Source organism: Sebastes umbrosus, chromosome 18, assembly GCF_015220745.1.
Source record: "Sebastes umbrosus isolate fSebUmb1 chromosome 18, fSebUmb1.pri, whole genome shotgun sequence".
NCBI lineage: Eukaryota > Metazoa > Chordata > Actinopteri > Perciformes > Sebastidae > Sebastes > Sebastes umbrosus.
In genome coordinates, this window is record NC_051286.1 from 11027524 (window position 1) to 11050940 (window position 23417).

The window sequence follows — 23417 nt, forward strand, 5'->3', positions numbered from 1 at the left end:
AAACTAAGCCTTGTTGATCTAAAATGAAGCCAGATTCAACAACTGCATGACTTATTTCTCGCCTAAAATGTTTTCAGAAACACATTTCGGTGAAACATTTCAGTAATATACGAGAAATTACAAATGAGTCGCCATGTTGGTTCTGGTTTGAAAGCTGGGAGCAGCAGCTCACGAGGGAAAGCATTTGTCCGATCAGGTGTCTCGTAGCAGCTCATCAAGCGTCCAGCGCTGGGAAGCAATGCGATCCATCGCGTCCAAAAACGCCCATGTGGACACGTACCATTACAAGGTTGTTCAGTGCTGCTGTTTTAGTGGAATATGTACCAAAAAATCAATTCATGCATCCATTTATCGACCTTCAGTGGCTTAATAAATAATTGCAAGCAATTTGTAATTAAAAATTTATAATTTGTTTCTTTTTTTTTATGTGTGAAGTGTTTTATCCGATGTAATTTACCCAACATTGAAACACAGGTTGATGCATTGAATATTAAAGGACGGGTTCACCATTTTTCAAGCCTGTCTTAAAACAATAGTCAGGGAAGCATGTTTAGGAAAGGATCTTAATGGTTAGTAAAGGACAGGAGGACAGATTACTGTTTCAATGTGCATATTAGGGATGCAAAACCAAACCGTAAAAAAACGGACCATTCGATGACTGTACAAACTGAACCGTGGGCTTATTGAACCGTTGCACCACTATTAAATACTGCCCATTATTTGATGAGGTGCCAGAGACATAGAAGAGGCAGTAATCTGAACATAGGCCTACTTGACCATTAAATAGTCTGCCTTATGTCATGTATAATAGCAGAGTTATGGCTTCATATAATATAGAAATATTGTTTATCACTATCAATCAATCTATTTATATATTTTTGAGTCCAAACACATAGAAAATGGTTTTGTTTTTCTTGTGCAATACAAACCGAACCGCATGCTTGTTGAACTGTTGCATCACTAATACATACGGGCATGTGAGTATTGTTTGAATGCAGACTTGAAAAAATGTGAACCTATCCTTCAATTTAAGTTCCTCGTGTGATTTTACATTTGAAATATAGGCAGACTGTTTAGGCATACACAGTGTTAATGTATTATTTTACACTCAATATCATAAAAATACTCAAACTGATAATGTGATATTAATTCCAGCAAAAGGCAGAAAGACGGATGGAGATCTTCTTCGATCTTTACACACCATTCTAAAATTTTTAGTACTATTTTTTAGTATCTGTCAGGACATAAATTACAACTCTAACTTGTCATCGCTGTCAAATTACAGTTTACTACACATCCCTGACATCTTCTTCGCTGTGTTCTGCCTCCACAGGTCGGTGGCGGTGCTAACAGAGTGCATGAGGAACAAGGCGTTGGCCAAGTTTCTCCGCGAGCGCCAGGAATCTCTGCGGCACTCCTTGCCTCTGGGCTCCTACTTGCTCAAGCCGGTGCAGAGGATCCTCAAGTACCACCTACTGCTGCACGTACGTCTGTCTGTCTGTCTGTCTGTCTGTCTGTCTGTCTGTCTGTCTGTCTGTCTGTCTGTCTGTCTGTCGTCTGCCTCGCTCAACAACAAAAAAAACACTTAACACGCAAACAATTACTCTTTACCCACAGAAATGCAAGCGCAGGCACACACTTGTAATGCATTGGACACACTAATGTTTTTTCCTACACCAATACAAATGGATGTGCACGGTTGAATAACAGTGTTTCTGACTCAGCTCCCGGGGACAATCCCCACTGGAGAAGCCAAATGTTTAGACATATGGTGCTCAGTATGTATTTTCCTGTGTATGTCCGCCATGCATTAGTGTGTGTTCATGTGCAGAAACACACACACACACACACAGGGGCCTGTATGAGTGCATATAGTGTGTGACTCCCAGCGTTGTGTGTGTGTCTTCCGTGCAGGAGATAGCCAACCGCATGGAGAAGGACACGGAGACCTACGAGGTTGTGCAGGAAGCCATAGACACCATGCAGAGAGTGGCCTGGCACATCAACGACATGAAGAGGAAACACGAGCACGCCGTCAGGTTGCAGGTACGACAAGCACAAAATAAGAAAAATGTGCAAAGGGTTCTGTCTATTTAGGCCTGCAATGTACAAAAGGTGTCGTCCCACTTGCTCCAAACCTCTCCTGAAATCCATTAAATGTGGAGCGTGTGATCTCCTCCATGATGCATCCTGCACACACTCTCCACGTCTTTCATTATTCCTATAACTAAAACAGACGCGGTAGTTTCTTTTATTGTTCTGCAGAACAGTTATGTGAAGTCTTTGGATCAGCCAAGGCTCTGATCCTCCCCACGTCTGACGCAAGTCTCTTGAGTTTTCCACTGGGGCTAATGATGGCCTTGCATAAGGAGGGCACATAAAAGGGAAGCTTGTTTCTTCTATCAGCTGGGAGCCAGAACGCTCAGATGAATGCAGGAATGTGTGTGGAGGCATTCACTCTGGAGTAAAGGATCGGCTCGATAGACATTTTCAGTTTTTTTGTTGTTTTGTCCTCTTCATTATCATTTGTTTTTTACCCGTATGCATTTACTTTTTTTACTTTTTCTTAACCGTTTTGGTTTTACTGTCTTTAGGGTGTTTCTCCCTCCATCCAGTAGCACAACAGATATCCTCTCTCCTTTTTCTTCTTCACGCTTCTTCTTTAAGTGGGGACTCCCCAGGTGAATGGGGGAAAGAAAAGAAAAGTACAAATTAGGAGCATTATTTCACCTCCTTCAAGACAAGCTAGTATGACATGGTTGGTACCAATGGATTCTTCAGGTTTTCTAGTTTCACATGATGCCAGTATCTTCACTCTAGCTTTAAAAATGAGCCCACGACAATCTAAAAATTGCAAGTTGTGATAATGTGTTAAAGAATTTAGTGGCGTTACAGACACAGAAAATCTTTAAGGTTGAGTCTTGGTTCCTTTTTGGAGTTATTTGTTTTTTATTTTCTGCTACGATTATTTAAATTCATATTACTTTTCTTATCTGTGTGAGACTTTTTTAAATGTATTTAATATATTTTTTATATATATATATATATATATATATATATATATATATATATATATATATATAGGATATTGACTTCATGTTTTGTAATTGTAAAGTTTATTTGATTTGATTTGTTTTAATCAAAACTGGGAGAGACCTGTGATAAACCTTTTAGGCTTTTGGCCTCCCTGGCATATTCTGTTATTATTTATATTGCTTTGTTAAATGTTCTTTTGTTATGTGCTATTAAAATCAAAATCAAATATACAAATTAGGGTTATTATTATAAATCTATCAATCTTAAACACTTGCATCTTTTTGCCATCTTTTACGTCAGTTTTGCTTTATTTTTATGTGTGGTGGCTGACACATATAAATTTTTTCGCAAAATGTTTTTAAAAGAATCATCTGACTCCCCTCACTCTCTGTATTTCTGTGCTTTTCTGCAGGAAATCCAGAGCCTGCTGACCAACTGGAAGGGCCCCGATCTGATCGGCTACGGAGAGTTGGTCCTCGAAGGAACGTTTCGTCTGCAGCGAGCCAAAAACGAGAGAACCCTCTTCCTGTTTGACAAGCTCCTGCTCATTACCAAGAAACGAGAAGAAACCTACACGTACAAGGCTCACATACTGGTCAGTCAAGCTACTCGAACCATCACATGTCCCCAAAGAGACACAAATATATCCAAACGCTTCTGCTCACTAACTTTATTTTTACTGTGTTTTTCTGCAGTGCTGTAACCTGATGCTGGTGGAAGTTATTCCTAAAGAACCGCTGAGCTTCAGTGTGTTTCACTACAAGAATCCCAAACTTCAGCACACGGTCCAGGTAACAGCAACATTACATAAGAGAAACACACACATCATAACAAAAAGTGAATGTAATTACATGTTTCGTTTGAACTGTGCAGCTACCAGCAGCGTTGAGCAAGAGTACAATCAGAAAGTGTGAAGATTATTTGCAGGTGTCCAGGCTCACCTCGCCGAGTTGCTCAGACATGTCGAGTGTTTAGAGGCTAATGGCGGGCATTGTTGTTACCTAACCGCCGTGGTTTGGACGAAGCGCTGAAAAATAAAATATAATCTGTGTGACGCAAGAGAGCCGTGTTACAAATTTTTAAGGGTTTATCCCAACCCTCTTGGCTGCCCTTTTTAAACGGCGTGTCTGATATTATCTTCGCTCTGATGTTCTGCCCTCAGGCCAAATCACAGCAAGACAAGCGCATGTGGATCTTACACCTCAAGAGACTCATACTTGAAAACCATCCGGCCAAAATCCCAGCCAAGGTAAGAGCAGCTTGCTCGCTAAGGGCGTAAGACGCATACTTTGAGTGGGATTCACTTGAAATGTCACCCCCGCTTCCTTTCTCCTTCATCTCCATCTTTCTTTTTCTCCTCTCTTTCCTTTCATGTGCTCAGATTTTTCTGATTTTCTTTCAACCACAATCACTTTTCTGTCTCTTCATCTGCCTTTGGCCATGAGCAAAACTGACGATTTCTCTCCAGGGGGTGAAAGGTCACGGAGAAAGTTCACAGTGGTTACATAAAGGGGCTGCTTGTTAAGTGTCAAACTTGAGCATAATTGTTGAGAGAGGACTGTAATGTGGCACCACCTAGTGTCAGAGTTTATGATCATCCATAATCTAACCCTCGTTTTATTACTTGAATTCCAGGCTAAGCAAGCAATTTTGGAGATGGATGCAATGCGTAAGTGCCTATTTATATATGTAACAATACCATATTTTACAGTATATTTTAATTTTGCAGCAGGTCTAGCCATATTTATTGCGTTTAAATCATGTTTTTGACATCTTTTCTGTCGTTTCTCCAGATCATCCCGGGTTTCATTACAGCCCTGATGGAGACAAGAAGGATTCCCCTCAGACAAAGGAGGGTCCAACCCCTCGTAGAGGACGCAGGAAAGGTAATGAAAATATTTAGTATTTAAAAAATTATGCACCTTGCAAGAACTTTAAGAATCAATAGTTAATTTGTTTGACTTCGCAGAACCTCTATCCAAATTATTGAAGAACGCCAAGCAGAATGCGGCCAACACAGACGGCGAAAAGGTGAGCGATAACCAGAGATGATGAACAGTTTTAGGTTGTGAAGCAACTCACACTGAAGTTATTTAACCAAACTTTCTCCTCTCCAGCGAATAAGCCTGGGCGCCTCCCTGCTCTCGCCAATGTCCCAGCTGGCTTTGGGCACCATCGGTCGCAGCCGCAGCCTCATCAACCAATCACAGGAGTCCCTGGACCCCGGCGATCACTATGACCACAGTGACAGAGAAGAGGAGCCACATCAACAAGACGCTGATGATGAAGACGACAGCGGCCTGGTGAGTGATGTTCTTCACATATATATATCGAACGTGGATTGGACCAAAACGTCTAGTTCTGCGTCCGCATTAATATGTCAGATTTGTACTTTTTCAGACAACAGTAAAATACCCTGTTAACACATACAAATGAGTGCTACCACTTCATCAGTTTCTGAGGGGAAACCCTATACAATCATTGGAAGAGAAAAAACAATTCCCCACACACCATCATTTAATGTGGTGTGTGCGTCAAAGTGCCCACCTGATGGGAGTATTAGAGCACAAAAGGCAACCTGTTGAATTTTGAGTATGTTGGGGAGAAAAGAAAGAGTTTGGTGTTCTGCAAGCCGTTCAGAATTAGATGTAAACGGGTTAAGATCCTTTATGATTAATGGTGACATTTTAGTGCAGCTAAGGGCCGGTATATTTAGTTCAAAATTACCAGCAGAGATCCACCCGCTCTGCACAAATGGTCTCTCCCAAATACTAAATCGCAGTTGCATGACCACAACGTACGCATATGTAGAGCCCAATGCATCCCCGAAGATAAGAAGGGGCACGTATGTTGATGTCAGTCAATAGCAGGGAAGCTCCAGACGCATTAAGAAGTTAAAAATGGACGTGTAAACAGGGTGTTTTCTGTCTTCTTAACATGTACATCAAAATCTGAACGGCTTGCAGAACACCTAATTCTTTCTTTCCCCCCCAAACTACTCAAAACTCAACAGGTTGCCATTTGTGCTCTAATACTGCCATCTAGTGGGCAATTTGCCGTTTTGGTCCGATCCGCGTTCAATATGTTTACTTGTAGGACTCCACTTTCATCTGTAGTCCTTCAAACATGTTGATGCTGAAATGTTCTGCATTCAGGGAGGTGGAAAGCGGCTGCGAGTCCCTGGCAAAGGCAGCAGGAAGAGGCTGAACCCTCAGGCGTCTGTCGACAGTATAGAACAGTGGAAAACCTTCAACATGAGCACTAAAGACCTACAGGTATTTATCACAAATGGTAATTTAATCTACTTCTATCTTGATGTTTTTACACTGTCTCAACAACTTCTGCTTTCTTTTCCCGCAGAAAGCCAGAGAAACCCTGGTGAGGGAAGGAAGTCACCACCCGCCGCTTCTCAGGACAAGACACGTGACGGAGGAGCCTCCAGATACCCCCATCCCCTCTGTAGTAGTCACAGAAAGTGACCATTCTGTGAGGAACATCTGGGCGGACCACCGCGCTCGCAGGGCCATGTTCCCCACCCGCCAGCGAACCATGCAGCCCGACGACGAGGACGAGGACATCTACCAGATGTTTGTCCCGACGGAGCCGAGCGGACCGGAGCCAGAGGCGCCCTCGGAGAGGACGGAGGCCGCCTCGTCGTCGCCCAAGACGGCTCGGCCCTGCAGCTGGCACGTCGAGCAGGTGCCCACCGTGCAGATCGACCCTCCACCCGATGGGAGCAGAGTCCTGCGAAGGGCGAGCAGCGCAGGGGAGAAGACCACAGAGGCTCGACAGAGCCCTGACGACGACTCGGCCGGTCAGAGCAACCTGGAAGTGATCCACACCGAATCCTCCAGCAACGACATATCTGGATCATCCTCGGCCGAGCAGCTGACAATAGACGATATTGAAAACGTGTATGACAACATCAGCTATGAGGACCTGAAGAGCATGGGCCTCGTCAGAAGAGACCCAGAGGAGAGAGAGTCACGGAAGGAGACTTCTACAGATGCACAGGGTCCCCAGGGCCAGACAGCAAGGGTACTGAACGCTCCAGAGGTCACAGAGCCTATGATCCAACCAGACAGCTCCTCGGATAGCAACCGGTCCTCCACACAGGAGGGGAGGCCATTCGAGCTCAAGATAGTAGAGGAGAACATCTATGACACTATCTGTTTCAGGGAGCCGCCACCAACAGAACTTAAAGGAACAAATGAAGGCGACAAACTGAAACAAGAGAGGGACAGTCTGCTGGCCTCTGAACAAGACCTGACTGAGAGCCTGGGAGGGTTTGTGTCCGAGGAGAGCCTCCACTTTGGAGAGGATGAAGGACCAGACGCCTCCCATCCCGTCCAGTGTTCCTCTGAGCCGGATTACTCCTCCTCGTCTGCCTCTGAGACTTTCCCTCAGCGCTCGCAGAAAGGAGATAAGATGTCAGAGCAAGTCGACGAGATCTGGAACGATCTGGAAAACTACATCAAGAACAACGAGAAGAAAGCTGATAGACTCCCCGCTGCCTTCCCCGTCAGCGCCAGTGAGTCGCCTAAGAAGGCGGTCAAGAACAGCCCTAAGAAGAGGCCCATTGTGAATAGTCCTCAAGCAGCCAGCCCCCCAACACATCAGCCTAAACCCCCACCTGTCACCTCCACGCCGTCATTCACTATCCCAGTCATCAACTTCCCTGACCTTCCAAGTGAAAGCACCATCACAGAAGAGAACCACAGCTCCCCCGCTCCTACGTCACGCCCCCTCCCCGTAACCCCAGAGCCCCCAGCGGGCACCGTGAAGAGCATCCGTAACAGACTGGCTCGCCTCAGCAGCGGCAGCTTCCGCCTGGAGGACGACGACCTGGTGGAGCTTCCTCAACGCAACACCCCTCACAAGGAAATCCCCCTCAAGGACCTTCACTGCTTGTTTCCAGGGGAGTTGGCAGGTCTGGAATCACCACTGGCCTCCTCCTCTCTGCTGCTGGGCGAGTCCCTGGACTTGGACTCGGAGAAGTCAAAGAACAGGGTGTTCCTGATGGCGCGGCAGTACAGCCAGAAGATCAAGAAAGCCAACCAACTGCTGCGCATGAGGAGCATGGACCCCGGAGACGCTTGTAGTCGGGCCAGAACTGAGAAGAAGCAGAAAGACCTGGCAGCTATCTTGGAGGAAAAGAAACAAGGGGGCACTGCTATAGGTAACTCAAAACATTTAGCTCTCAGAACAATGGTTTTGAACTCTAGTATTGTTGATAGATAAGAATTAGTGCTGTCAATCGATTCAAATATTTAATGTTGATTAATTTCATGGTTTTCATTGTTAATCGTGATTAATCGTACATTTTTTATCTGTTCAAAATGTACCTTAAAGGGAGATTTGTCAAGTAATTTAATACTCTTATCAACATGGGAGTGGGCAAATATGCTCCTTTATGCAAATGTATGTATATATTTGTTATTGGAAATCAATTAACAACACAAAACATTGACAAATATTGTCCAGAAACCCTCACAGGTACTGCATTCAGCATACAAAATATGCTCAAATTATAACATGGCAAACTGCAGCCCAACAGGCAACAACAGCTGTCAGTGTGTCAGTGTGCTGACTTGACTACGACTTGCCCCAAACTGCATGTGATTATCATAAAGTGGGCATGTCTGTAAAGGGGAGACTGGTGGGTACCCATAGAACCCATTTTCATTCACATATCTTGAGGTCAGAGGTCAAGGGACCCCTTTGAAAATGGCCATGCCAGTTTTTCCTCGCCAAAATTTAGAAGCCTTATTTAGCCTCCTTCGCGACAAACTAGTATGACATGGTTGGTACCAATGGATTCCTTAAGTTTTTTAGTCTCATATGATGCCAGGATCTTTACTCTAGCTTTAAAACCGAGCCCGCTACAACCTACAAATCGCAAGTTGCGTTAATCCTCCTCACACTTTCTTTACATCCTCTGTGTTTCCTCTCCAGGTGCAAGGATAGCGGAGTACTCGCAGCTCTACGACCAGGTCATGTTTAAGGATCCTCCCGGTCCGACTGGCCCACATCACGGCCACCCAGGGCTGCCGTCTTCTCCGTCCATGCCCGAGACCTCTCTGGAGGAGGACTGGCTCCACTCCACGTACAGCAACGGAGAACTGGCCAGCTTCGTCTCCTCGTCCGGCGCGTTGGACGACGCTCGGGCGTCCTCCACCCCGCAGCGCAGACTCACCTCCGCCTGCTCCATCCCTTCTCTCAAGACCTCCCCGACCACCCCGCCGCCCCAGAGATGGAGCTCGTGCATGGCGGCGCCGAGCGAAAAGGAGGAGCACGTGTACAGTTCCATTAAGAGGCATCCTTCCTTTAACGCTCCGTCTTCGCCCTCAAAGTCGTCCCCGTCCAGTCACTGTCAGTCGCTCGGCTCTCTGGGCAGCCCGGAGAAGAACCAGTCTGGACTGAAATGTAACGGACCCACAGACAGACTACGCGGCCCCAGTCTGGGTCGCGCCGGTCGGCAAAGTAGCCTCCCAGAGCGCTTTACCCAGGGACACTCAGACCTCACTTTACACGACGGCCAACAGGTGGTGGTGCTGAACCGGGCCTCTGCTCTGAGCATACTGAGCGCCACCCAGAACTACCTGGCGAACTTTAAGGACGACGGGGAAGACGACGACGACTACGTAGAGATCCGCTCGGAGGACGAGAGCGAGCAGGAGCAGGACAGGTTGTCGCGGCGAAACGGCAGCTCAACGCTCCTCTCCAATCAGAGCCGGGGTCTCGTCCACTCCCAGAGTCTGCCGTGCACGCCGGCGCGCTCCTGCGACCCGCTGAGGCCTCTGGACCGCGAGCATCTGGAGAAGTACCTGTGGAGCGAACCGCAGCAGAGCCAACCCAAAATCGTCCAGTCTCTGAGGGAGAAGTTTCAGTGTCTGAGCTCCAGCAGCTTCGCCTGAGTCTATACGACGAATAAAAGCCAAATATATATAAAACATAACAGCATATAGCAACAAAAGGGACACTGCTGCTTTGCCTTGAACGCCCCTCAACATCGTAGTCCACCTCTCCAACGTAAATCAGACGCAATTTCTTCGATTGCAGCCATATTTGTACCAACTCTCTGTTACGGGGCTTCAATGTAAAATACATGATAGGTTACTCTTAATAGTGAACAGCCTGCATGTGAGCTGCCTTAGCACTTCCAGGTTCAAACAGTGTGTGTTTCAAACAGATCAGGTGGTGAAACGTCAACACGTTCTCAGTCGTTTCTAAAGGCATTCAGTGTGACTGAATGGGTTTTAATATTCTTTTATTGCTTTACGTGTGAGCCTTGTAGAGATAATTGGAGTCGTGTGAATTGGTTCTGCTGGAGGACTTAGTGCCAATAAACTGTTGTACAGTTACAGTAGTTCAGGATGTCTGTTACCGATTGTAAAATATAAATTCTTGTCTGTGCCCAAACGTCTCAAAACCGAAGCATCAAAAATCGAATGGCAGACATTGACTTCTCTTCAAGCTCTTTCTTTTAATTTGCCGTTAAGGTTATTTTAACTGCATTTTCAGCACTAGTTAATCTTAACCTGTGTAGGTTTTAATGTGCTTACACTATCAAACTGCTCTGAACAAAGCAGCTTTACAAAATTTCCAGTTCAAATCTTCAGATTTGCTACTAGATTGACACTTTTAACAGCTTTTTAGCAATAATTGTAACAAAAAGGATGCAGCTAAGATCCAATAGGTTAAGTATAACTAGACTTAGACTTGTAAGTCTATTTGAAGTTATTGTATTTCACTCTACCTGCCACCTTCGTCACCAGTAGGGTATAACGCTTTAAAAACCAAGAGAAGATGCTGATATTTTAGATAATCTATAAGAAACCGTAGGGCTTCATATTTATTTTGAATCTGTGAGTAAATCGGAGATGTTTTTATTATACGTCATGTCGAGTGAAATGTGCATCTCAACAAGTGGATGTTTTGTTTTTCATCACACTATTTTTTTTGTTTTTTAAGAGGGACCACGAAGGAGGTTAGTTAAAAGACTACAGTACTGTATTTGGTGTATTTTTTTCTCTCTCAAATGGATAGTCTGTTTACTTTGTTTACGTTATGGGACACTCCCAACTGTCACACTACTGATGTTGCATCCACAGTCACAGAAAGATCACTTTAATAAGGTTCATACAACACAGTTTTCTCTTCCAGTATTTACCACACACTGTCTTTAAAAAAAAAAAATCACTAAAGTTGTCCTATTTATTTGAAAGCATCCCTGTTATTTTGGCCTTTATCACTATTACGTCAAGCCACAGACAAGTTGTAAAATAAATATTTATTAAAAGAAGAGTTTTATTCAGATTTAGGGGCGCAGACAAAATTTGAATCAAATACTGTGAATATTTTCAGAAGTAAATTTATTTTCACGCACTGCTCAACACAACTTCCAAGTCACAACAACACGTGAAAAAGCACAATATAATGGCCTCATGTTCATATCAGGAAATATGCATCAAAAGCAAGTTAGGAATATGAAGTATGTTTTTTTTTATTGTACATTTTTGTTTCACTGGTGGGGATTGTCTGTCTTCATTGACTCTTTTTTGCACTTTTCTTGTCTTTTTTTTTACGTTTTATATGTAAACACGTTGTAAAGATGTACATTTTAGGAAAGTTATTCTTGTATGCCATAGGTATGCTTTATAATGCTTTAATGTTTAAGTTAAGTGTACTGTATTTTTTTAACTGCCTAGTTGTCATTGCTCAACAAAATGTAATAAATTCAGATTAAACTCATCTCTGTGTTTTTATCATTGAATCAATATGAATATATATATATATATACAGAACAGCAGCTGATTACCATTCAGAGGTTATGTTCATCAGCAGCAAGTATTCATTGCTCATCATTTCAAGGAGAATTGTGAGACATCCAATACATTCGTGAAGAATATGCTTACTTTATAGCATGTACATGTCTTTGTTTTTGTCATAGGGATATTAGTTTATATTATATTTATCATGCAGAATATAATATGGATATCGTCAAACTCCCTTGAGGATGCAACATAATGCTTAGTGACCAGTTAGTTATTACATTTTGTTAGATATATGAAGAAGAAAGCCAAAAGTCAGACCGACCAATAATATATTTTTGAGGACAAAACCAATATCTAAATCTAACAACAATAAATTGACCAATATTCATTTTTTAAATGTAACACAATCATTTTGAGAAAGATCCCTTCAACTGACCAAGAGATTTACTACGGCAGCGTATTACTGCCACACCAGGAAAAAAAAAAAAGACAAGTATCACGTTATAACATGAAAAGTTTGTTATGACAAGATCTTTTCACTTTATAACAAGACATTTTCATCTTATTACGACATACAAACTTATCAGAATTTTTTCTTGTCATAACAATATGCTATTTATCCTGTTATAACGGGAAACTTTTCATGTTTCACGTTATAACAATAAAAGTGAGGATCACGTTATAATGTGAAACAATTTGTTATAACAATAACTTATTACGTTATAACAAGAAAAATTTCACATAAAGTCATGTTTGTATCCCGTAATAAAACATTTTGTTACAACGTGGAAAACATCTTCATAAAACAATAAGCATATATATATATACACACGTGGACAAAATTGTTGGTACCCTTCCGTTAAAGAAAGAAAAACCCACAATGGTCACTGAAATAACTTGAAACTGACAAAAGTAATAATAAATAAAAATTCACTGAAAATTAACTAATGAAAATCAGACATTGCTTTTGAATTATGGTTCAACAGAATCATTTTATAAAACAAACTAATGAAACTGGCCTGGACAAAAATGATGGTACCCTTAACTTAATATTTTGTTGCACAACCTTTTGAGGCAATCACTGCAATCAAGTGATTTCTGTAACTCTCAATGAGACTTCTGCACCTGTCCACAGGTATGTTGGCCCACTCCTCGTGAGCAAACTGCTCCAGCTATCTCAGGTTTGAAGGGTGCCTTCTCCAGACTGCATGTTTCAGCTCCTTCCACAGATGTTCAATAGGATTTAGATCAGGGCTCATAGAAGGCCACTTCAGAACAGTCCAATGTTTTGTTCTTAGCCATTCTTGGGTGTTTTTAGTTGTGTTTTGGGTCATTATCCTGTTTGAGGACCCATGACCTGCAACTGAGACCAAGCTTTCTGACACTGGGCAGCACATTTCGCTCCAGAATGCCTTGATAGTCTTGAGATTTCATTGCACCCTGCACAGATTCAAGACACCCTGTGCCAGATGCAGCAAAGCAGCCCCATAACATAACCGAGCCTCCTCCATGTTTCACATTAGGTACAGTGTTCTTTTCTTTGGATGCTTCATTTTTGCGTCTGTGAACATAGAGCTGATGTGACTTGCCAAAAAGCTCCAGTTTTGTCTCATCTGTCTAAAGGACATTCTCCCAGAAGCTTTGTGGCTTGTCAATATGCATTTTGGAAAATTCCAGTCTCGCTTTTTTATGATTTGGTGTCCTCCTCGGTCTTCTTCCATTAAATCCACTTTGGCTCAAACAGCGACGGATGGTGCGATCTGACACTGATGTACCTTGACCTTGGAGTTCACCTCTAATCTCTTTGGAAGTTGTTCTGGGCTCTTTGGTTACCATTCGTATTATCCATCTCTTCAATATGTCATCAATTTTCCCCTTGCGGCCACGTCCAGGGAGGTTGGCTACAGTCCCATGGACCTTAAACTTCTGAATAATATGTGCAGCTGTAGTCACAGGAACATCAGGCTGCTTGGAGATGGTCTTATAGCCTTTACCTTTAACATGAAGGTCTATAATGTTCTTTCTGATCTCCTGAGACAACTCTCTCCTTAGCTTTCTGTGGTCCATGTTCAGTGTGGTACACACCATGATGCCAAACAGCACAGTGACTACTTTTCACCCTTTAAATAGGCAGACTGACTGATTACAAGTTTGAAGACACCTGTGATGCTATTTACAGGACACACCTTAGTTTAACATGTCCCTATGGTCAAACTATTTTCCATCTTTTCTAGGGGTACCATCATTTTTGTCCAGGCCAGTTTCATTAGTTTGTTTTTTAAAATGATTCTGTTGAACCAAAATTCAAAAGCTGTGGCAGCTGCCAATTCTCTGGTGCTTGCTGTTGTTTCCCTTTTCCCTGGTGTTTTTTTGGTTGAGTTGCTGAGTGATTAGAGGGTTATTCAGTTCACCTGTTGCGCAGGGTGTGGGGACTGGCTCTTAAATGATAGTTGAGAGCAGCTTGGTGCATTCCCCTCTTGGCCAATCAGGGTGTAACGACGCCCTTTCTGTAGGGCTTAAAAGAGGAGGGGAAACTGCACACCCAGTGTCATTCTGATCTCTCCTTCACTCAATGCAACATGTGTTATCAGCTTTACCAGAAACTCTGGTCTGTTTTGGGCCCTTTTGGGATTCTGTGATCTTTGTGTTTTGTTTGTTGAGAGTGTTGACTCTCCTAGTTGGGGAAACAAGTTAAGTGCCAACCAATTGGGTTACCTGCACTGGGACGTTTAGGTACTATTTGTGCAACGATCTGGCTTGCCTTACAATAGCCTAACGCCTGCAGGCTGTATTTTTGTATTCTATTCATTTGTTGATTTTCAATGAAACCCTTTATACCCATTTCTTTTAGTGTATTTTATTTGGGAAAACTTTAAAGGAGGGTAAAAGGAAAAACACAAACCAACATTTCAGTTTCCTTAATTGTTTGTTAATATAGAGGCATTTGTTCATTATTATTATTAAGAAGGCATTTTATTTTATATTATTATGTGGATGGGAACAGTTTTCAGTCTTCTGACTGAACAACTAAAGTCTGGGGAACTCAGTACCGCCACAAAGCAATGTCTGATTTTCATTAGTTAATTTTCAGTAAATTTTTATTTATTATTACTTTTGTCAGTTTCAAGTTATTTCAGTGACCATTGTGGGTTTTTCTCTCTTTAACGGAAGGGTACCAACAATTTTGTCCACGTGTGCATATGCTTATTGTTTTATGAAGATGCATGATATATATATTTGACATTTCTGTACTGAAATGTCTTGTTTTGCTCAGCCAATTCATCAGGAGAAGAATAAAACACATACAATTCCTCCAAAAGGAAAACTCAAAATAATACCTCAAAATACATACATATATTATATATATATATATATATACTATAGTGTGTATATAAGATAAGATAAGATGAACCTTTATTAATCCCCAGAGGGAAATTCAGGTGTCAAAGCAGCAACATCAGCAAACAGAGTGAATCACAGGAGAGGTAAAGGTATACAAAAATTATAAAGACAATAATAGAGATATAAAAGATACAGAGTGAATGGGTGAACATAGTGTGTACAGTCCGTCAATAAATAAATGTAGAATGTGCAATAAATAAATAAATAAATGTAATATGTACATATGTGCAGTCAGCAATAAAGTGGTAAATAGGATGTATAGTGTAAATGCGCCAGATAGTGCATGTTTAAATTTCTTAAAAGTCCTAATAGTCTTCATATACATATATGAAGACTATTAAATATAGATATAAATATAAATATATATACTATATATATATTTATACTGAAAAATCAATACAGTAGTCTTCTTGATGCTTTCACAGCAGGTGCACTGTCGAACGTGAGTTTTGTATCCAGAACAGCAGAGGGCGCACCTGCAGCTCAACATGAACTAGATACCATCGCGGGAACAAGAACGAAAATGTGAGGCATGCTGGGAAATGTAGTTGATAAGAAATAACGGGACAAAGTGTTGTTTTCTAATTTAATAAGGGAGCTAGTTGACGTGAAACTTTATTAAAACATCAGAGTCGAGATTATTTACATAATAAATGATCAAAATCCAATTTTTCAGGGTTTTTTTTACATGTGTTTCTTCTCGAAGCTTCTTCTTAACGCCGGTTTACCCAGAGTGCACCGCGCCGCCTTCTTTCTCTCGGTTCTCGGTTGTGTGGTCTAATCATGTCGATGCTAGAGGGTCCGTTAAACGTGCTCGGCCAGAGGACAACTGGCGAGTCAGTTCGCACTCAAAATGGTGAGATATGTTGCTCTTTATTTAATGTTTCACGCAGGCTTCTTGTATTTTATCTGCGTCACTAACTGTTAACGGTAGAAGTGATTTCACATGCTGCTAATGTAGCACACGTGTGGCTAATGCTAATGCTAGGTAGCTTTAAACCTCTGCTGCTCAGTCTGTAGTGAAATCCTGCAAAACACAGCAGAGTTAGCTAATGCCACACAATGCGCACATTACGCCAACAGCATTAGTTATGAAGTAATAATCCCATTTCAGTACCTTCCACTCTCAGTACCATGAATGGACGGCTATGCTAATGGGATAGAACAACACTGTCATGGTCTGAAGGTGTGGCTACTAGCTCACTGTGAGCCACACTCAATAAAATGACAGGATATATGTTAATCACAGAGGTGTTATAAGTTCAGTTAGACATGTTTAAAGGATGCACCAGCTGTTTAATGTAATGTAAATGTTATTTAATGCTATTAACTTAGTAGCAACTCTCCCTTTGTGTCTTTGCAGTCATGGCTGCATCATCCATCGCCAACATCGTCAAGAGCTCCCTGGGACCTCTGGGCCTCGACAAGATGTTGGTGGACGACATTGGGGTCTGTGTCGCATTAAACAATATACCTTTTTCCACAGCAGCCATTTTTTCAGGTTAAACACAGGTGTAATTAATAATATTAATTATTGCCCTGCAATAGTGCATGCTGGCTCCTAATTAATTTGATCAATTACACCTGTGTTTACCCTGCTATGACAATATATCTAATATTTTTCTGCCTGTTTCGATGATAACTCACATTGTTGCCTGAGTTGCTCATCTGCCTCCCTCCATGACTGCTTAGCAGCAACCAAAGAGTGGATGTCTCTCAACTTTGTCCACTTAAAACCCTGATAAAACAGACATTCTTTTAATAGGACCAGACAATTTTGCTACAGCAGTTCATCGGTTTTCATTGGCCCACTTCAATCAAATATCAGTCCTACAGTTAAAAATCTTGGTATCATCTTTGACCGGGATATGACTTTTGATCATCATGTCACTAAACTTGTCCAGACCTGCTTTCTCCAGTTACAAAACATTGCAAAAATCAGATGCATCTTGTCCTCCACGGATCTTGAACTTTTAATTCTCACTTTCATATTCTCCCGTCTAGACTATTGTAATTCCCTCTACACCTGTCTGAGTCAATCTGCTTTAAATCGCCTACAGGTGGTTCAAAATGCAGCGGCCAGGTTATTAACCAGAACCAGCCGTCGGTCTCACATCACCCATGTTCTGGCACTGTAACTTGCCCCCAGTTACATTGCTGATCTCCTTGTTCCATATTCGACCTCCTGTCGAACACTTCGATCCTCTAATCTCAGCCTTCTATCCATCCCCCGCTCAAACTGCAAAACAAAAGGTGATCGGGTCTTTTCTGTCTTAGCCCCAAATTCTCTGGAATCACCTCCCCCAATCTATTAGAGCTGCTGAATCTCTGGACTGTTTTAAGTGGCTTCTAAAAACCCATCTCTATATGCAAGCCTTTCTACAGGCCTCATCCACATGTGTTTTTGTTTGATCTGTTTCTCAGTGTCATATTGTAATTTCATTGTTTTTTTTCATTGTTTGATGTTTCTTCTTGTGTGTGAAGCACTTTGTAACGGTGTGTTTTAAAAGGTGCTATATAAATAAAGCTTCACTTACTTACTTACTTGTCTGACAGGACGTGACCATCACCAACGATGGAGCAACCATCCTGAAGCTGCTGGAAGTGGAGCACCCAGCCGCCAAGGTCTTGTGTGAACTGGCTGACCTGCAGGATAAGGAGGTCGGAGATGGGACCACGTCTGTGGTGAGTAGGGTCAACAGCTGCTCCAGTATGTTGTCGGAGCTGAAGAGTAGGCTGCTACCAGCTCCTTATACTCTCACAGGGAGAATGAACTGTACATTGGAAACATAACGTGAACTATAATATCCTGTTTTAGTACCATGCATCTGCCTTTTATTACGGATGTGTGGCTATGCTAACAGGAGAGAGTAACTGTCCTTCAGTGTCTGAAGGGGTTGAGCAGCCTCATTTCTGCCACCCCTAATGAAACGATGGTACAATATGAAACACATACCTTTTTTAAAAACATTTTCATTGGTGGAGTAACTAAGTATTCTCAGTTGGAATATGCAGCCAGTTTCAGTTTTTACTTATTTAAATAATGTGACATTCTTTTAGGTAATTCTTGCCGCAGAATTGCTCAAGAGTGCAGATGAGCTGGTGAAGCAGAGGATTCACCCCACATCAGTCATCAGTGGATATCGTCTGGCTTGCAAGTAAGATGCTAACATTGAGAACTAGTATTTACTCTGTTCAGATGTGTTTCTAAATGGACTCTAGCTGTGTCCAAAATAATTCATTCATTCTCTACTCCATACTCGATGTCCAGGGAGTTTTATGTAAAGGATCATATAGTGAGCTCATTGGCAAAATTAAACCACACTTTTGGACACTACTCAGGTTGTTTTCTCAGCGCTGTTAATTACATCATTGCTGTCGCACAATTCAAATGTGCCAGATCAACGTCGACTGTTAGACCATCCATAATAAATACCAATATGTATTTTGGTGCTAAATGCATATTGTAATCTATTTTGTTTAGTTGCCTCTCAGCGAAATGCTCTGGTAAGCAGTGATGCAGCTTTTATTGTGAAAGGTAAGAACGGAAGGATTAAAGTGGTGTTGCGCTGTCGTATTTTAACCAAATTAATAAATACAAAGTACTTTGTGGCTGTTGTGTTGTGATATGCTGCTCTACTCGCATCACCCCAAAACTCGCATCAACAACTCATGGATTTGTCTCAATCGTGATGCTCTCTCTCCTCGTTCGTCTGCCATTTTTCCTTCAGTGCAATGCATGAAGGTATATAGTGCTCTGTTAGTGACCATCATGGTCCACTATTTTTTTACGTTACATTGTGGGATACTTTTGAGTCCACTATTTAGGGAATAATAATTCTCACTATAAATTCGGACAGCACTACAAAATGGTGAACTCGCAAAATAATAATTTTTATAGTGAGTGATTTGGGACACAGCCACTTATTATCGCTGGGTGCTTCAGATCTCTCCTGATGTTTTGACATGCAAATTTGCCTTTTTCATCTTCCAGGGAAGCAGTTCGCTACATCAATGAGAATCTCACCATCGGAACAGATGACCTGGGCAGAGAATGCTTAGTCAATGCAGCCAAGACCTCCATGTCCTCCAAAATCATTGGAGTGTATCCTTTTTGCTGCACAGTGCATAACATGTTTTGTTTGGATCCAACCAACAAGATCACTGGTTTGTAGGCTGTGAGTAATTGTTTATGTGAGCAAAGCAGCCCTTATCTGCCTTAACCCTGAGCCCTCAGTGATTCAGAGTTCTTTGCCAACATGGTGGTGGATGCTGCACTTGCTGTGAAGTTTGTGGACAGTAAGGGGGTGGCCAAATATCCCATCAACTCTGTCAATGTGCTGAAAGCCCATGGCAAAAGCCAGAAAGAGAGCTACTTGGTTAATGGCTATGCACTGAACTGCACAGTTGGATCACAAGGTATGTTGGTTTCCCAAATTTCAAATGTAAAACGTGAGGATTTACTTAACAGCATTGTGTAATGCCTCATGCATTACCTGAGCTGATTAAACTCCCATTTAAATTTGCTGCTATGTCTCACCTGATGGCGTAAGCAGTGATACGCGTGGGAGACAGTACACTGGCTATGAAAGCAATGTAGACGCAGTACTTTGTAAACTGCGTCTCAAGTTTTCTAGCCAGACAATGAAATAATAGCCCAAAGTAAACTGTGTTTTGTTATTTTGTCCTCGTATAGGGAGTTTTTATTAGTCTTTGGATATTTCCTCTTTTAAACATGCCGTTATGTGTTTTTTCTAAAGGGATGGTAAAGCGTGTGCAAAACGCCAAGATTGCTTGCCTGGACTTCAGCCTGCAGAAGACCAAGATGAAGATGGGAGTCCAAGTCCTTATCAACGACCCAGAGAAGCTTGACCAGATCAGACAAAGGTGCGTACTATTTCCTCCTCCTTACACTGTCACAAACGCATCCTTAAGAATTCCCATTTTAATTTGCTGTGATGCTGAATCCATAGTTTACACAGTGATACGCGTGGGAGAAAATATAATCAGCCCTGATACAAGGCAGCAGTTTCTCTCCGAGCTGTTGTATCAGTATTGTGGGCTGGACAATTTAGTATTATTTATATTGTATTGTATCTAAATGTAACCGGTGACACTGAATCAATATTGGATTTCGTTGCTCCAGGGAATCTGATATCACCAAGGAGAGGATCCAGAAGATTTTGGCAGCAGGCGCCACCGTCATCCTGACCACTGGTGGCATTGATGACATGTGTCTTAAGTACTTTGTGGATGTAGGAGCCATGGCGGTGAGAAGGGTCCTCAAGAAGGACCTCAAACGCATCGCCAAGGCAACAGGAGGTAGGGTGGAAATACGCTGATGTTTGTGGTGATTGGCTTTTGTGTTACTGGTCTTAACATCTGTGTACATGTTTTAATGTCTTAGTCAAGCCCATATATGCATAAACTAATAAATATCATATTGACGTTGGTTGTGTTTGTCCATTCTCAGCCACCGTCTGCCCGTCTCTGACCAATCTGGAGGGAGATGAGACGTTTGAGGCCACTATGCTTGGCCAGGCGGAGGAGGTTGTGCAAGAACGCGTCTGTGATGACGAGCTCATCCTTGTCAAGAAGTAAGAACTGCAACTATTAGCTTTTTTCCATCCACATGTGCTGGCTTGACTTGACTCTGCACAGCAGAGATTTGCATCTCCATTACAACAAGTCTGCAAACCGGTGAACAAACACATTTAATTTCCTATATTCTTCACAATAAAAATCCCCTGCTATTTTTGCTGCTGGTACTCGTCCTCCCTGCAGTATTAGTACACTTGTTTTTATGGAAGAATAGCCGCTAACAAAGCTCCACTAATTCGGTGATAAACTCTCATTTCCTATAGATTCTTCACAATAAAAGTCCCCCATTATTTTGTTTTTTAAAAGCTGTTATGAACTCTGTGACTCTGTGTGCCCAAAAGTGCCAATGGAAAAGCACTATACGTGTACCTCATTATAACTAAAAAGTACTTCTAACACAATGTGGACTCATAGTTATGTGAGTACAACTGTAGGATGACAACATGTCAGTGCTTTAAATTGTACCTCATCTATAGTTCTGACAGGAGTTGTGATAAACTTGGACAAGAATAATGATTTGTATAATGTGTGGAGGGCAGAAGTCCCTCATATTTCTGTCTACAGATGCATTATCTACAGTCTGACACATGTTAACTGTACTGGTTCTGTTTTCTCCCCTCAGTACCAAAGCACGCACATCAGCATCCATCATTTTGCGCGGGGCCAACGACTTCATGTGTGACGAGATGGAGCGCTCTCTGCATGATGCTCTCTGTGTGGTAAAGAGGGTGCTGGAGTCCAAGTCTGTAGTGCCAGGAGGCGGCGCTGTGGAGGCAGCTCTGTCCATCTACCTTGAGAATTACGCTACCAGCATGGTGAGCCAAATACTATGAAAAGCTTTAGTTTCTTCAAGCATGCAGCTGCTGGGGATCTGGGGTTCGGTTCTTCTGCTTTTAAGAGATGATTAGTTTGTTGTTACCCTGTTTCCCCGATGCTGAGATGTTGTTCATCATCATTCATGTTTCTTCAGGGTTCCCGAGAGCAGCTGGCTATTGCCGAGTTTGCTCGGTCTCTCCTCGTCATTCCCAAGACACTGGCTGTAAATGCAGCACAGGACTCCACAGATCTGGTGGCCAAGCTTCGGGCCTTCCACAATGAGGCTCAGGTTAATCCTGAACGCAAGAATCTCAAGTGGTGAGTCTTTCCTTACTGCACCAGTCATAGAACTGTAATATGTTTCTATTTAGTGAAGTGGCACTATAGATTTAATCATCTGCTCTGGGATTGTTAAGGCTGAAAGTCCTCTATCATATTAAAATGAAAAGCTCTGAGTTAGTTATAGACCAACAAACTAATCAATAAATCAAGTAGATGAATTGAGTTGCAGCCTTAATATCAACTTGCTTTTGCCATCACCCATTTGAAACTATAAAACGGAGGCAAAATGCTAAAAAAATAATGAACAAAGATGCAGGATTTCATACAGATTGATAAAACAAATGGTTTTATCTTAAAAGAAGTCATTTTATTTTGTTCACGTTTTACTTTCTCAGCTGCTAGGTGAACTTACTGTGTTATTTACGATTATTTTCTGTATTAATTGCTTAGTTGTTTGGTCTATAAAATGTTGATCAGTCTTTCCCAAAGCCTAAGATGATGTCCTCAAATGTCTTATTTTGTCCACAACTCAAAGATATTCAGTTTACTGTCATAGAGGAGTAAAGAAACCAGAAAATATGAACATTTAATTGATTATGAAGATATTTTGAGGTTAATGTAATAGCTGATATTGATTAATCATTGCTGCTCTAGTGTTGTGTCGAACATTCAGTATTTGACCACTTGTTGTTTTGTCTTGTAGGATTGGTCTGGACCTGGTCAACGGCAAACCCAGAGACAACCGTCAGGCTGGCGTCTACGAGCCCACCATGGTTAAGACAAAGAGCCTCAAGTTTGCCACCGAGGCTGCGATCACCATCCTCCGTATCGACGACCTCATCAAACTGTACCCAGAGCCGAAGGAGGGCGGGCAGTCGTACCAGGAAGCAGTGCAGTCGGGATCTCTGGGTTAAAAGGCTGATCGGTCCAGATATGTTCATCTGTATTTATACGTATGGAGCTCTCCATGGCTGTCGCTCTAGTGTAGGCTGTACACTTTGCCTGTTTACTGTTCATCCACTCCCTCCCAGAGGATCTGTAAGTCATTTGTTTTTTTGGACACTTAATAAAGCTGCAATGGTTGTACATGACCGTTGATTTGTTAATTCAGATTTGCTAGCTGTGGTTATTGTGCAGGCTTTGATAAATGAGCTTCAAAGATGTTTTTGACTCTGGCTTATAATTCTTTATTGATATGTAGAACAGCTGGACACTTCACAAACATCAAGTTATGTACAGGAAGCACTAGGTTAGAGAAGGCTAGCATACTTCACCTTATGGCACTTAGCTGTGTTTCAAGGCTGCTGTTTGCACGATTGATAGGAGAAAGTGGAATGTTAATCAGAATCAGTTTTTAGAGCAATTAAGTGCTTGAAATACTTATCAAATAAATTACACCAAGTTAAGAGATAATGACCTACAGAGAAGGTAGCATGTCTTCCAAAGCCTGTCCATTACTGGGCTTGTTTTAGTTTCACTTTTTCAGTTAAGGGTCTGAAATTT

At 42.1% G+C, this 23417-nt stretch overlaps 2 protein-coding genes and 1 non-coding gene across 5 annotated transcripts in view; all 3 read left to right on the forward strand.

Moving 5' to 3' along the window:
- Nucleotides 1–11790, forward strand: part of LOC119476604 (pleckstrin homology domain-containing family G member 1) — a 71821-nt gene extending 60031 nt beyond the window's left edge. For 2 of the 3 annotated variants that reach the window (XM_037750001.1, XM_037750004.1), the window contains exons 6-17: nucleotides 1334–1484; nucleotides 1915–2046; nucleotides 3449–3631; nucleotides 3732–3827; nucleotides 4199–4285; nucleotides 4672–4705; nucleotides 4830–4922; nucleotides 5006–5067; nucleotides 5154–5339; nucleotides 6192–6311; nucleotides 6397–8215; nucleotides 8992–11790. In XM_037750001.1, the coding sequence (XP_037605929.1) occupies nucleotides 1334–1484; nucleotides 1915–2046; nucleotides 3449–3631; nucleotides 3732–3827; nucleotides 4199–4285; nucleotides 4672–4705; nucleotides 4830–4922; nucleotides 5006–5067; nucleotides 5154–5339; nucleotides 6192–6311; nucleotides 6397–8215; nucleotides 8992–9953 (3925 nt within the window). In that variant the 3' untranslated portion in view covers nucleotides 9954–11790. The remainder of the gene's footprint in view (nucleotides 1–1333; nucleotides 1485–1914; nucleotides 2047–3448; nucleotides 3632–3731; nucleotides 3828–4198; nucleotides 4286–4671; nucleotides 4706–4829; nucleotides 4923–5005; nucleotides 5068–5153; nucleotides 5340–6191; nucleotides 6312–6396; nucleotides 8216–8991) is intronic. The other variant, XM_037750002.1, reaches the window with a different exon arrangement.
- A 4124-nt stretch (nucleotides 11791–15914) lies between these two features.
- tcp1 (t-complex 1) lies at nucleotides 15915–23077 on the forward strand. The gene is made up of 12 exons (XM_037750029.1): nucleotides 15915–16071; nucleotides 16579–16664; nucleotides 17772–17900; nucleotides 18276–18373; nucleotides 19210–19320; nucleotides 19453–19634; nucleotides 19976–20102; nucleotides 20362–20537; nucleotides 20689–20812; nucleotides 21439–21631; nucleotides 21787–21950; nucleotides 22618–23077. Exons 1-12 carry the CDS (start codon nucleotides 15999–16001, stop codon nucleotides 22826–22828), a joined length of 1674 nt encoding a protein of 557 aa, XP_037605957.1. The 5' UTR covers nucleotides 15915–15998; the 3' UTR covers nucleotides 22829–23077.
- On the forward strand, nucleotides 16317–16457 carry LOC119477623. Its single transcript, XR_005204279.1, has one exon. It is a non-coding gene; the product is annotated as a small nucleolar RNA SNORA29 (small nucleolar RNA).
- Nucleotides 23078–23417: the final 340 nt, after the last annotated feature.

Coding starts and splice junctions, on each gene's coding strand:
- tcp1 (XM_037750029.1), top strand. CDS start 15,999: ATGTCGATGCTAGAGGGTCCGTTAAACGTGCTCGGCCAGAGGACAACT. Junction 17,901..18,275: donor GAGATGGGACCACGTCTGTG/GTGAGTAGGGTC, acceptor ACATTCTTTTAG/GTAATTCTTGCCGCAGAATT. Junction 21,632..21,786: donor AGAATTACGCTACCAGCATG/GTGAGCCAAATA, acceptor ATGTTTCTTCAG/GGTTCCCGAGAGCAGCTGGC.